The sequence below is a fragment of the Temnothorax americanus genome, unplaced genomic scaffold (genome assembly GCF_048541705.1).
Source record: "Temnothorax americanus isolate GAGA-0224 unplaced genomic scaffold, ASM4854170v1 Scaffold9, whole genome shotgun sequence".
NCBI classification, from domain to species: domain Eukaryota; kingdom Metazoa; phylum Arthropoda; class Insecta; order Hymenoptera; family Formicidae; genus Temnothorax; species Temnothorax americanus.
The window spans coordinates 4,627,906-4,642,366 of record NW_027509812.1 but is presented as its reverse complement, the minus strand read 5'-3'; the positions used below and the strand labels follow the sequence as shown (position 1 = coordinate 4,642,366).

General features: G+C 35.8%; 2 protein-coding genes and 1 long non-coding RNA gene across 4 annotated transcripts; 2 read left to right on the top strand and 1 right to left on the bottom strand.

Annotated features, from left to right (window-relative positions):
* Nucleotides 1–210: 210 nt before the first annotated feature.
* Crh-bp (corticotropin releasing hormone binding protein) lies at nucleotides 211–10,761 on the top strand. Its single transcript, XM_077425026.1, has 7 exons — nucleotides 211–641; nucleotides 4,309–4,402; nucleotides 6,122–6,282; nucleotides 7,734–7,947; nucleotides 9,034–9,212; nucleotides 9,653–9,761; nucleotides 9,993–10,761. The coding sequence occupies exons 1-7, from the start codon at nucleotides 525–527 to the stop codon at nucleotides 10,124–10,126; spliced, it is 1,008 nt and encodes a 335-aa protein (XP_077281152.1). The 5' UTR covers nucleotides 211–524; the 3' UTR covers nucleotides 10,127–10,761.
* LOC143907919 (uncharacterized) lies at nucleotides 3,595–9,139 on the bottom strand. Its single transcript, XR_013260000.1, has 4 exons — nucleotides 8,999–9,139; nucleotides 7,720–8,553; nucleotides 6,138–6,276; nucleotides 3,595–4,819 (listed from the first exon to the last, which is right to left on the bottom strand). It is a non-coding gene; the product is annotated as an uncharacterized LOC143907919 (long non-coding RNA).
* An 843-nt stretch (nucleotides 10,762–11,604) lies between the features above and the next one.
* On the top strand, nucleotides 11,605–14,247 carry Yif1 (Yip1d-interacting factor 1). 2 transcript variants are annotated; one of them, XM_077425028.1, is made up of 5 exons: nucleotides 11,605–11,815; nucleotides 11,931–12,241; nucleotides 12,313–12,401; nucleotides 12,901–13,230; nucleotides 13,384–14,247. In XM_077425028.1, the coding sequence occupies exons 3-5, from the start codon at nucleotides 12,369–12,371 to the stop codon at nucleotides 13,912–13,914; spliced, it is 894 nt and encodes a 297-aa protein (XP_077281154.1). In that variant the 5' UTR covers nucleotides 11,605–11,815; nucleotides 11,931–12,241; nucleotides 12,313–12,368; the 3' UTR covers nucleotides 13,915–14,247. The 2 variants fall into 2 exon arrangements, with proteins under 2 accessions (XP_077281154.1, XP_077281153.1); XM_077425027.1 differs by lacking the exon at nucleotides 11,931–12,241.
* Nucleotides 14,248–14,461: the final 214 nt, after the last annotated feature.

The following is a 14,461-nucleotide window of genomic DNA, read 5'->3' as shown; positions in this document are numbered from 1 at the left end:
TCTAAAAAGTTGTTTCATAAAAATGCCATATATATATATATATATATATATACACTTTCGCTCGAGTGGAACACTTTTGTCCTCCTGGAGCGGACAAAGCGCACATTATATTCTTGTCTCCAAATTCACCGTGTAAAGAGCGTCGTCGTGGAGCGCGTAACAATGAGGCTCGGGGCTCGGGGGTTGCGCGCAGCTAGGACGAAAAGGCTGGCGAGAGTGGCGAGGAGGCTGTGCGAGGTGCGGACCGTGCGGTCTAGCCGCTATAAGAGGGACGCCGTGCGTCGCGACGCCATCAGAACACCTGCCGCGCTCGACCCGAGCTCGCCGCAACCCACAACCCGCAACCCCCACGATCTCTCGTACCGCCACTTCGATCTCTCCACAACGATCGAAAGGCGAGGGAGGCCGATCCAGCCAATCCAACCGATCCACCCGGCGAGGGAGAAGCTCTCCAGTCCTTACTCGGCTCGCGTTGTCGCCTGTTTCCGTCTCTTCCTGATCTCGCCGCTCGCCGTCAGTGAGAGATGTTCTCCAAGTCGATTTCAACGTCGATCCTCCTGGTTATCATCATTGTCGTCGTCGTCGGTGCAACGTTTCACGTTGCGAAAGCAGCAATCGGCAACGATCGTCGTCAGCAACAGGTAAATGCATCGCTTGAATATATCACTTGCTTGTAGATTAAAGTGTGTAATATCTTGAAGAAACTTGATTAAAATATTGAAATTTAAGATATAACATATATATAAAATAAAACATGTATAAAGCATATAATTTGAAGCAATATATTCTTGACAATACTATTAGAAGATGTAAAAATTGAAAATGCAATTATACGTGAGGTGTTAATCCGAATAATCGTAATACTGTAACGAAAAGAGAATAACAATATTTTTAATGAGAGATGAGATAGAATTGGAATTTACAAATCATTTTCTAACACTTATCAAGCTGTATATTGGTACTTGGTTGAAAAATTTTATGATAATTACTATCCACATATTACTGTCTAAAAATATTTTAACATCATCTTTATTTGCGTGTCACACAACAAGTAGACAATTATTCATCTTGATTGTACTATATTTTACAATTTTCATGACTTTTATTGCGTCCTCGGTTAATTCTTGAATTAACAATGATTGAATTAAGGATAACAGGCAAGATAATTGTGATTAGAATAAATGTGATATTGGAGTATCTCTAAATGAGAATAAATTGCGATCGTTTTAAAACTATTAAAACGATATTTTTTATTTATGTATGCACGGCGAGCAGTCATTAAAAAATGACAATTAGATTAAATGAAATATTGCGATTTACTTGAGTGTATTGTAATTATCTTGATTAAAAAGTTTATTTAATAATTTATATTAACAAGATATCTCAAAATATCTACACGTACAATTTTGATTTAATTATTTTCCGTTTTTATTTCTTTTTTTTTTATAAAAAGAAACTGATTCGAAGAAATAATTTATTTAAGAATTTTAGCCTAACACACACAAACTTGGTGAAAATAAAATTACTTTTGCAAGAGACCACGGTATACCGCGCGCGCGTAGGCTCCTTCTGCAATTAAAAAGCTCTTTCTTAATTAAGAAAATGAATTTCTTAATTATCTTAGATTTTGCTATATTTTTCTGCTACTATTCGACAATCGATCAATGACTCAAATGTTTATAGCTATAGATATATATATATATATATATAATTGCGAAAATAAATTTAATATATGATTATATTTATGTGGTATTTATATATACAATATATGTACTAATATAAACTTCAATAAAATTAAAGATATATTTAATTATATATAAAAATAATTATTAAAGAATTAATTATTTTTTAATATAAAGAATAGCGTTAAATTGAGAGATTTAAATCAAAATTCAATACAAGTGAATCGTATTATAAAAAAAATTAAAGTATAAAAAGAGAGAGTTTCGAGCCCTAAGAGGGTTTAGGAACTTTCTAATTGTACTACAAGTGACGTCATTTGCTAACTTATAATGAGTTTTGATTCTCTACTTACAAGTAAGTCGCTCTTAGCTAGTTAGTTAAGGTTTGGACTTCTTTCCACTTGCAGAAGGAGACAGAAATAAGCAACATCAAGGTACCGTGTCACAAAGACGAAAGCTTAATTAGCTCAACTTTATTATATAGCGTTTTATAATAGGTAAAGCTGTATCTTTTGCGCGTTTTCATTATAATTTTTACAGAAAAGAAGTCACACGAGCGAGAGAATTTTTTTAATCTAAATTATTTTGCTGTTCGATTATAATTTCTATGACGAAATGAGAGAATGAAATTGAACTTAATTGTTTTAATCTAACGTGCATGACGCTTTATTTTATAGCGACATCAATTCCTTGTGTATCCAAAGAGGGTTAAAAGGAACAAACGAAAAGGAATAAACTCCGAGAACTACCCTATATTACGGTACCGGGGACCTCGTCCGTGTCACATTAACGATGTGCGATAATTATCTTAGGTACCGCGTTCGATAAACGCGCCCGTATTGCGATTCATCGCACCAGGGCCATCATTCAGACACAAGACTTGGGCAATTACTCTCGAGATAGGTTTATCTGGCAGGTGGGGACGCGGTATTCGTAGCGGCTCCCACATCCGCTAGCGACGCGCGCGCGGTCGAGAAATAATGTTAATTAAATAACGGATTTTTCGTTTCGCACACGCGCGAAGCGGGGCACGACCGCGCGGTGGAAAATGCAATTTGCGCGATTTTTGCCCCGCGGCGCGAAATAACAGATGCGCCTTGTGCATATACGAACGAAACGCAACAACGAGAAATGCTGTACGAGCTATCCCGTTCAAGTCGTAACGCCGCCACCCGCGACCGTTCCTTTTATCGGTGGACTTTTTTAACCGGATTTTTTTTATCTGCAATGTGGTCACATAAAAGCGCGGTTCAGATTCTCGTAGTTATTTTTTATAGAGCGATGATCAGCATAATTCTCCGATCTGGCAACAAACAGGCGAGTGTGAAACTAACAGAAACGAGATAGCGTAGAAAATTATATTGTATAAAAACAAGATTCTTTGTATTATAAAACAAACAGATTTCGATTGACTTTTTCAAGTATCATTCAAACATGTATAGTGGATTTAATTGAGCGGAAATTTATTTGTATTTTCAAGCAAATATATTGCGTTACATAATGCTCGTATCGTGTCACGTTTTAATTGTGTGTTTGTTAGCAGTAATAACATTTGATTCGAGCCAAAGTTTATTGTTACGTATATTTACTAAGTACTTTGTAATCACGCAATTAGTATGCATTCATCGTTTTAAAAGTCACAATTAAAGATTCCACCTTAGACAATAAAAGCAACATGATCGATTGCACTGTGAAGTAATATAAAAGCACATAAACTTGCTCGAATGCTTAATGCGAAGAAGAGGCAAGGAAAACGAATATAGATTAGACCTCGGCAAACTTCGACCGTTATATTACGCGTGAAACTTTCTGTATATTGAGTTGACAAAGAGGAAATATCAAGTTTTCTCAATACACACACAACAAAGTCCTTCATTCTCTATTTATAAACAAATGGTGTTACGATAAAATGCGTCTAACTGAAATTGCTTTATTGTGCTAGAGTTATCTCATCATGGGCACGTACATGTATTTTTAAAGAATATTTTCGCTCAAAGCGCAATTGCTAAATTAAAATTGTTGAACATGTAGAAGAATCACAAACGGACGATTTTATATTGCATCCTATATGTACTATTACTACATATACTATTAACATTTACAAATAAAATATATCCTATACAAACGTGGAATGCGTGAGGTCGAATAAGCTGCGTGTTGCACGTATCGCAAAGATTGAGATTAATTAGACCGATGTCGGCGTTATAATATTACTATTAGCAATATTGACGCGTCATTTAAATGCCTTGTCACTTTCTTCTGCAACAATTCATATTGTTTTGTTCGCGTCACCTTTCACATATTCTTTCTGTGCAGTGTGCATATTATATGAACGCGCATTATAAATACATCATAGTCGTTTAACGCGGAGAGCGTCGCCAGTTTATCTCCCGTGCATAAATCGGGAATTTTGCACGAAAATTTTTAATGATCGTTCATACACGCACGAGCGTGAAGAAATACAATTGACAATCCATTTTTCAATTTCCATAAAACTTCTTCAGCACTTTGTTGGCTGCCTAACGTTGTGCACACGGGATTTTAAACAAAAATATTTGTTAAATCGATTAACTTGAATAATTTGTGTGTGTCTGCTGTGTCTTGCATAATATATTTCTTTTTTCAGATAACGAATGAAGCAGTTGCCAATATCTTGAGTTATGAATCGGGAGGAAAGGCTTCATTCGAGGTACCGCGTGAACATTATCGGCCGATTACAGGTAAGCGCGAACAATGTGATTGCAAACAATATATTATGTTGTAACATATAAATAATATTTTAAATAGATTACTTTTATTTCTTTTTTTCGCGTTTTTTATTACTTTAATTGTTATATATTATAAAAGTTTGGGAAAAATAATTTTATTTTTTGCTGTGTAGAAATGGATCGCATTAAAGTAATGGTTCACCTAAACTGACTATTTGAAATATTACATCTACATAATCTTTGCGTTGTGATCCTACATCATGCCACGTGTGTTTAAACAGATGCTTGCGTATACCCGATAACAGAGATGATTACTATCGATGCTCAAAATTAACACTGCGACGGCGACGCTTGCTTGTAATTGAAACTTGTAGCAATATTTGCCAGTAATTTACCACTATAGTGTCGTAAGTTTGCGGACAGGATAATCTAAAACAGAAAAAAATTGTTCTTTAATTCAGAAGATTGAAAGAATGTCTATTATCGCGTTGCATTCTCAAGGCCCACCTTTTTACTTGTTAGTTGTTAATTCCATTATCGAAAGTTCTTAGTTATTTATCTATTTATTTATTAATTAAAAGTTTATTATCCAAAGTCACGTAATTTCTTTTTCTTTAAAAATAATTTATACATAAAAAAGAATAACTATTTTCCGATCTTTTATTCTTGCTTTCTGTTTTTCGTGGTTTGAAAGAAATATGCAAACAATGTACAAGTTGACAGCTCGTATAGTTTCTATGTATATAATATGTTTAAGCACGGAGAGAGAAATAAGTGTGTAAAGGTGTGTTTTGATACATTTCTCTGTAGCAATAGATTTAATTAAAAAATAATTTTAAAAAGCGATTCTGTTTTTAAATGCGTATATAGAAATTATTTCCACCATTCAATTTTGCCTTTTAAAAATCTGTCTCTGAAATATTTCTTAATTGGATATTATATACAAATGTTATATATAATTCCATTTTAAAATAAGCTTCTTGTAATCACGTTAATCCACGTTATAACAAGATGCTTAAAAGTGGTTGTGCATGTGATCCAAGTGTTTTGGTGCTTTGCGACGAAAGCGTATCGTAAGCTTCGTAATTGAGGCGTTTGATACGGTAATCACGTTATTGCACAAAATCGCGTTAATGGATGGACCACGCAGTTTCCGCAACAGTAACCGAACTAGTAAATAATTTCCGCACATTGAGTATTACACAATAACCGTGTAATCGCATTCCGAATGCGATTAAAACCCAACGGGAATTTAAATCAGACTTTATCTAAGCAAAAACTAAAATTATAAAACAAGCCACGTTCGCACATTTACTTTTTTTTACCGTATCATTTTAACATGCAAATATTTGTTACCTTTATCAATAAATTCTGAAATATTACAGCGTATTTTTACAGAGATAAAATAGTATAAGAAAATTTACAGACACCTTGCATAAAGATATATACATATTATACATATATAAAATTCTTCAAGTATTTAATTATTGAGCATATTCTTAGATATAAAATATAGAAGTTATATTTAAAAAGCTCTCACTGTTTTTTTTATTTTATAAAATATTGATTATGATAATTTACAAAATGTGCGTACGTGTATAGTAGATAACATTAATATAGAAATATACAGAAATAAGATCACGAGATAAAAATAATTGCAAAAACTTTGTACGTTGAAAAACATTTGCAGGAAGTAATGATTAAAATTATATCGTTGATGTTCCGTTACAGACTGTATGTTTGTTACCTCAGAAAGTGGACCATTCTCTTATATATCGCCGACCGATGATGACAACGTTTGTGGAATATACTTTTTGACTGATCCAGATCGCATAGTAGAAATACATTTCCATAGCTTCGACGTTCCTTGCGATCACCGTGGACTTCTAGCAGTACGTCATCATTAATTATTACTAAGAATATTAATTTTTAATCCAAAATTTTATTTTAAAAAATATTGAATTAATATTTTTTTATCTAAATATTATCTGGTCCTATTATAAGATTAAAATATTTTATTTTACATAATCATTCTAGTAGTACTTAACAATTATGTATAAAAAAAATATAATTTTACCGCTTTGTGATAGCAATCGAAACGAAACAATAACAAATAAAAGTAGCAAATTACAGTTTGTTTCCAAATAAATCATAAAATAAAACACGTTCTGTAGAGTAATAAACTTATTTCACAGGATTATTTCAAAAAGTAAATATATATCTTATAATCGTACGCCAGAATTTGTTATTTAAGCAAATGTTTACGTTCAAGAAATATTTGCAGATTATTAATACAAAATAATATAATATGTTTAAACAAAGCAAATGTTTCAGAATCACTGACAAAGTATAGCAGGCAGAAGTTTATTAATTAGGAAAATTGTAAAATTCTTGCAAATGTCATAAATAAGTCTTGAATCTTTCCAAGAAAGTAGAGAGAGAACAGAGGGAAATATATAATATATACATTATCCCGCAAAGCGCAGATCTCTCTACTGCGAAATTACGGTGTAGGTTGCTCGTCAACGGCAACAATAAGCGAAATCGTGAAAGCTTTGTTGCAGGGCACGTGCCAGGACAAAAATCGAATCGCGAAGTTTCCCCCCTTCCGACTCTCACCCCGGTTCTCCCTGTTGCTATTAATGGAAAACTCCTGTAGGGTAAACCCGGATAATCCTACGATAGCGGTACATGTCATGTGCCGCGAATGCACAGAAGTCAATATACTCCGAGAAGAAAGCGTTTAATAGCATCAGAAGCGAATTTTGTTCGTCACGTTTTCGCGAAACGTAATTTAAATCCTAACACGAATGCAATTGTAACTCGAATTCTATAATATGGTTTTTGACGATTTCTTTTTTCTGTAATATTTCTTATTGGATGTGTCGTGCAACATTTAATACTATACGTAATATGTCTTCCCTTAAAAATAGTTCTTGCATATAATTATTATAATTCCTCTGTAGTATAATTATAATATGTATAACTATAAAGATTTCTGTGTAAACTGAAATTATATCATATGCACTTTACAAAATTCTTCACCGCAATATTAATAATTGGCATAATATTTATTTTACTACATTTTGCGACTTTAATATTAATCATAAAAAATTGTATATGCTTTTATATAATATTTACAAGTATCCATATATTTACGAAGATAAAGAAAATAAAATAGATTTAACCATAGCTTTACTTAAATATTTTATATTGTACGTAATATATGTAAAACGAAATTAGTAAATTGAAAAACGCGCTTTTATATTTGAACGATCAAGTGATTCGATGGTATGATGATAAGAAGGTATATATAAGTCTTTAATTGCTCGTTATTTAAAAGGTAATCGATGGCTGGGAATTGAACGGCGAAATATTTCCAAGCGAGAGCGACCACTCATTATCGACGAAGGAGAGAACGAGCGAATTCTGCGGTAAGAACAGATGGTACAGGAGGACTTTTACAAGTTCGCAGAATGCTGCACTCCTCCAATATAGAATACCTCTACGTGGGAAGGGCTTTGTCGTATCCGCAAGATATCCAAAAAATCCAAGACGTAAGTATTATTGCTCGAACATGCATAAATTTTGGGAAAAAAAAAACTTAACTTTTTTAGACTTTTTTATACAAATGTTAGATATATATGTCCCTATAAAAAAAAGAATATATATAATCTACAATTTTATTACATTTTTAAACGAATGTAGAAATAAAAAAGGAAAGAAAGATCACATCAAATGTTTAATAGAATATAAGGATTTCGTTACGCGAGACGTTACTTTTATGTTTGTTTGCATTTTATTTAGATTACATTAATTAGATCATCTACGAATTATATCTTAATAATTGGGCCTTTATATAATATAAAATAATATTTTATTTTTAGCGTTGAATTAAAAAATAAAATGTATTATTTCTAATAATATAAATTTTCCAATAATTTCTTTCAATTGACAGCATTTAATTCTATATTGAGTATAATCCATTAATAATTCTCAACTTCCTACGATTAACGAAAGTCGGATATGTGCTGTGTATCATTAAAATTCGGAATAACGAATGTTGGAAAATCGATGTTCGATTACATCGTACAAGTACAGGCTTCACGCTATTCTAAACTTGAATATTGTCTCAAAGTCCTAGATATCCATTTCATCCATTTCTGCGACAGATGAACCAGACGTAAATTAGAACGCTCGTAAATTAGAACGCGTCAGGTCTAATTCTAGGAAACGGGATCTTCCATCATACTTCCTTTTTAAGTAAAGATAGAGAAGAATGACACGAGAAAATATAACGGTTCGATAAGCTATATTTTTTCGTGAACCAGTTTACTTCCGCAAAGAAATATTTAGGCTGCGTTCAAGGAACTTGCTATTACAGCGCTATTGCGTCATTCTATCCTTGTTTTACACCTAATGAGTGATAAAGATAGAATGACGCAATAGCGCTAAAATATAGCAAGTTCTATACGAACGCACCCTTTTAGGTAGAAAAACAAGTGACTACTCGCGAAAAATTAATCAATATATTGACAGGAACGCGAAAGTATTGTTACGATGTTGTCTCGGTTAACCATTCTCAGCTGATTCCGATTGAACGCGTACTTTAGACTTTTGTGTTATCTTTTTTTGCTTTTCAGCCTGCAATGTCTTGTCGGTCAGCACGACTGATCCATTCACGCTTCGCAATTATGGCAGACGGATTAATTGCACCCTCGTGGCAGTGTATCCTGGTGCCGTACGAATAATTGCCCTCGGAATCGGCGGTAGCAGCTCGCACGGTGTCGTTCACACAAGCGAAACCGGCACTTTACGCAAAGTACGTTGTAAAATCTTTTTCTTCGCGTCACGATCCATAATCGTTGTCCCCTCTTACGCCTAAACATTAATATGTTTCATACAGCAAAATTAAGACGGTTATGTCGCTGAAATCACAATTTTTTATTTATTTATACTATATGAAGTTCACACAAAAATATCGAGTTTAATGATAATCCAACCATATCATGATTGATCAGTCTGCATGGAATTAAGAATTCTTATCCGCTTTCTATTTAAAATAACCAAGCTTTATTTCAAAAATTGGTGTTTTCATCTCAAAAAGGATCTTTCAATTGGAGATAAAAAAGAATAAACTTTTTTCACGAGAGTCAAACTGTTATTTTCTATATCGAAAAACTTTTATGCGCTTTTTCGTTATAAGTAGCTATTTTTTTTCGATATACAATATTTATTGGGATGTAATCGGTTTATTTTCAGTGCGATGCGAGGAGTCCGCGGGATCAAGCGCAGATTGGAGGCAGCCACGGTTTCGATACGACGAAACTCGACGTAATTGACTCCTTTTGCGGCATTGATTCCAAACCCGGTAATGAATCTTTCAAATCTTTCACACACACGGAATCAACGAGTCACAATTCAAAGTGCTGACTCGCTGAATAGAGCGACGTTAATTTCATACGTCATTCATACGTCGTCATTTTTGCAACTTGTATAAATCCATCGTTATACGTATATGATATGAAGAATACCGAATACCGCAATGTATATACATATAGAATATTTTGCCTACAATAAAAAATAAATGTTTTGATTTCAGATATAAAGGAGCTCGTAGCGTACGACGTAACGGCGGTGCGACTATTATCGAGCGGTTACTACGATAACTCGGTGACGGTGGCAATAAGTCCAATCGTAGACGGCAGTCTATTGGATTCCGCTTCCGGTCTTTAAAGCGACTGCTTCGAACAATCTCGTCATCGTACGTCCGCCGCACTCGCTACTCGCTACGCGTCTGTTCTCGACGCTTAATATCTTCGTTGCGGACGCAACGGCCAACATTGGTTGCGCGTGTAAAACATAGCGTATCCCTCCGATAGTTTGCAGATTATTTATGTATTTGCGTTACACGTGCTAGAAAAGACAGCGTAGAATATCACATATATATGTGAGCGAGAGCTGAAGATGAATTCTGTCAAAGACTGATTATTCCAATTATTCGTCTCTCTTCTCGCGTTCTTCTACTAATCTACTTCATCAACGTCGTTATTCATATATTTCGTGATATTTCTCATTATAATTTTTCACAAGAGATATTTATCTTACCGCTACGTCTAATTGACGATTCTTTTAATCGTCTTATCATTAAGCATTTAACATTTAAATATTTGAAATGGAGCATTTTGCTTACTTTATAATTATAACTTCTACATTAATTAATATTATTAAAAATGTAATTGTTTTATTTTATGACCAAAAGTGAACGTGTTTCAAACGAAACAACGATGTGAAACGACAGACATGACATTGCAGCTTAAATATGTATATTTGTATTTATTTAAGTTAATAAATAGTCGAAAGTAGATATATTTATCGCTTAATAAATGTTCTCAACCGTTAAGAACGATATTACGTACGGCGCAGCGGCTTAAAAAAAATATACGATAAATTTGTGTTAATTGCATTACGTTGACAAACGGTAGTATATTTTGTACAAAAAATTTAAGCGTAGAGATGATAAATTAAATTAACCGGATATCGAAATATGTGATCTAAAAACATTAAGTTTAAAATATTTTTTATCAACAATTATGTACAAGAAGAAATACGACAACTGGATTTGAAGACGTTTAATTTCGGACAAACACGACGGTGATGACTCATAGGGTGACGAGATGAGACGGTGACAAACCTGGCAATCGATGGTGACGGTGATGTAATTTGTATTATTCTTGTTGTTGATTGTTAATTAATAAAATTCTCATTGAGTACATATTCGTGTGGACAATTCGGCCAACGGTACATACGTACACACGTGACTACGATGAGATACGAGTACCATTGAGCGCGTTCGGCAGACCAAGCCGCTGAGTAGCAGTCGAATGTGATTGGAGCGAATGGCCGCGTGCGTGGCTCTTGCTTTTAGAACCAACCACGCAACGCCGAGTGTTGCGAAGACGAATTCAACAGTTGTGTCCGCTGAACGGGGGCCATTGCAAAAACAGTCGCGTCTTCTTCACTCGATGTTTGACATGCGTTCGATATCCAATTAGGAGATTAAATCTCCTAGGGATTTTAGTAGATGCCGCTTTTGTTCCTAGAAAACAAATCTTTCTATTGAACCCCGCTCGTCTCGTCGTCGCGGACGTCGCGGTGTGATTGGTGTGAATCTCGCAGTAAAATATTCCATAAATGACGATCAGAGATCAGACGTCACTCGTCAGTCAACGGACAGAAAGAGCGAAACATGGCGACGCGGTGTGGCAACTGTAGCGCAAATTGTTTTTAATTTCATCATTTACAAGTAATCGGTGTCTAAACGCGGCAAGACTCCAGCGTACCGTGCCGAATAGCTGAGGAAGCATCCGGAACGCGATACAAATCGTAGAAATATGAATTACAATCATTCGAACGCACGCCGAGGTGAGCGTGATAACCTACGAATGCCAGATGCAAACTTGCTCCATGGTTTTCCGTGTATATTTATACGTGTGTTTGATCATCGATATTTACGATATCCTATAACCCTTTCTTACAGAAACGACGTAGCGCGGAATAGAGCTTGGTTGCGTGGGTTATTCTTGCGAGTAATATCGGCTTACGCGTAACAGGTCTGTTCTTTACAGCTGCGCTACGCGAAGAATACTTTTCGTACTTAAAAAGAAATAGGCATATAATTAGAAGGAAAAAAAAACGAGGAAAATACTAAAAGTTCAGCTGCAAAGAACGGAGAAACAATTCCCGTATTTCAAATAGCATATGGATAAAATTATTAGCTTCGTCATCGTCCGATCTAATGTAACGAGAATAAGAATGAGAATGTTAATTTTATTATCGCTGTCAAATAGGGTACGATTAAACTAATTTTATTGTCGTCGTTTTTATTTTACATAAATGTAAGACCGTGTTCATCTCGACAGGGAAACCAAAGAGATTGTTAGATCCGTCGGCTGGCTTGTCTGCGCCAACTCCTCCAATGGCGCAACATCCATATATGTATAACCAACAGGTAAATTTTACAAAATGTACACTATGATTATGTTTCGTTTCGTTGGCTGCGTTTTGCCGAACCTCTGCTCGGCTAAGCGCAAAGTAGCGCGCGAACGTGCGCGGGTCTTGCCTTTGGATCCGACCACGTACACTCGCGCGCTACTTTGCGTTCGGCTAAGCAGAGGTTCGGCAAAACGCAGCCATTCAGTTTGCGTCAACATTTTTGCTTCTATACATGTTTTTATAACCACTGGCGTTCGAAAGTTCCCAGACGCTTGCAGAATTATTTAGCGGAATTGTGCATATATTCGTAAATTGTTATTTTTGCGCTCTTTTACTCGTCGCTCGTTATTCCTGGAAGAGATGTACAAATTCATGAATATATTGCACGAATTCTACAATTCTGTACGAATCTAAATAAGGCAAGTGTCCGAGAACTTTTCGACGGCGGTGTCCACGTTGCGTCAGATTTTTATCATTGTCGTCGCGTCGTCGTTAAATCATTAACTTAATCCTAGGTGCCCATGAACAACGGTACAATGCCGGAATATGGCTTCAACGTTCCTGGTCAAGGGCCATCGCCGTACGGATTTGATCCTCGGACGTCCAATTATCCACCCAGCGATAATCAAGGAGGGGAGTTTGCGAGTCCGCAATTCGCTACGCAATTCTTGGCTCAGCCAGTCGTTACAGATATGGCCGTACAATATGGAAGCGCATTGGTCGGTACCGGAAAACAACATCTCGAGAAATATGTGCCAGTTACAGCGTTGAAATATTACTTCGCTGTAAACACCGATTACGTCTTCGCAAAATTGACGCTGTTGTTCTTCCCGTTTGCACACAAGGTAAGCTTCGGGAGGGGACGTTGTTCGAAGATGGAGACGAATATATCGCGCGGTTGAAACACGTTTGTCGTTATTTTTGTTTTATATAGAAATAAATTTATAAAGATCGATAGACGTCAATTGCGCAAAATCATTAATACGTCTTTGTTGTAGGACTGGTCCGTAAAGTACGAGCAAGACGTACCGTTGCAACCGCGATACGAGACTAACGCACCTGATATGTATATTCCTACAATGGCGTTTTTCACTTACGTTGCCGTGGCGGGACTAGTTTTAGGCACGCAGGAACGTTTCACCCACGAACAACTCGGCATACTAGCTAGCTCCGCTCTTGCTTGGGGTTTGATCGAATTGCTCGTTCACACCGTGAGCTTGTACGCGATGAATCTTCAAACGAGTCTAGCGACGTTCGACTTGCTGGCGTATTGCGGTTATAAATATGTCGGTGTCAACGCGGCACTGTTGACATCGTTGTTATTTCGAAAGTTCGGTTACTACGCGACGCTACTGTACTTCAGTGCTTCTCTAGCTGTCTTTCTAATGCGATCGTTAAAATTAAAAGTCGTTCCACAAGGCCATAGTTCGTACACAGCCTCTGGCAATAAAAGGCGGCTTTACTTTATCTTGTCTTTGGCTGGTGTCCAACCTGTTCTAATGTGGTGGTTGTCGTATCATCTGATTTAAATAAGTGTAAAAATGCTATTATATAACGGCATTAACAGCGAGAAAAGGAAAAGAAGAAAGGAAGGAAACGGAGGAAACGTGTATATTTATTATTTGGTTACTAATATCACCTGTACATTTTTTGTAATAAAAAATCTAACACGCGTATATTATCGCTTAGATATATGTATGTGTAATAACGCGTCGGTTCGTTATTATTTGACGGATAAAGTAAAGGGCATCTCGTCTTTTGTAACGGATGTCGATCTTGTTGGAACAAGGTATAATTTTGTGAAGACGTTAAGGAATCGTGGTAAAAAAAATCCCTTGAAATAAATTTTTCTATCAAATATATATCGAGTGGTGTTTGAAAAATCTTATCGATCATCGTCTTCCCATTTCGAGCGTCGGTAATGTTTAATTACGATCGAAATTACCTCGTGTCGAACTTGCGAGATGTCGCGACGTTTTCCTCGGTGATTCGAATTTTCGTTCCGCGCGCACGGACCTGGGACAAACGTGGCGCCACTGGTTGCCACGGTCGAATTCGGAATCATCGCGCCGCCTC

Bases quoted from the DNA above. Each gene is read 5' to 3' on its own strand.
- Crh-bp (XM_077425026.1), top strand. From the start codon at position 525: ATGTTCTCCAAGTCGATTTCAACGTCGATCCTCCTGGTTATCATCATT. The intron at 642-4,308 runs GTAAATGCATCG...TTCTTTTTTCAG, and splicing joins ACGATCGTCGTCAGCAACAG to ATAACGAATGAAGCAGTTGC. The intron at 7,948-9,033 runs GTAAGTATTATT...TTTGCTTTTCAG, and splicing joins ATATCCAAAAAATCCAAGAC to CCTGCAATGTCTTGTCGGTC.
- Yif1 (XM_077425027.1), top strand. From the start codon at position 11,785: ATGAATTACAATCATTCGAACGCACGCCGAG. The intron at 12,402-12,900 runs GTAAATTTTACA...ACTTAATCCTAG, and splicing joins CATATATGTATAACCAACAG to GTGCCCATGAACAACGGTAC. The intron at 13,231-13,383 runs GTAAGCTTCGGG...TCTTTGTTGTAG, and splicing joins TCTTCCCGTTTGCACACAAG to GACTGGTCCGTAAAGTACGA.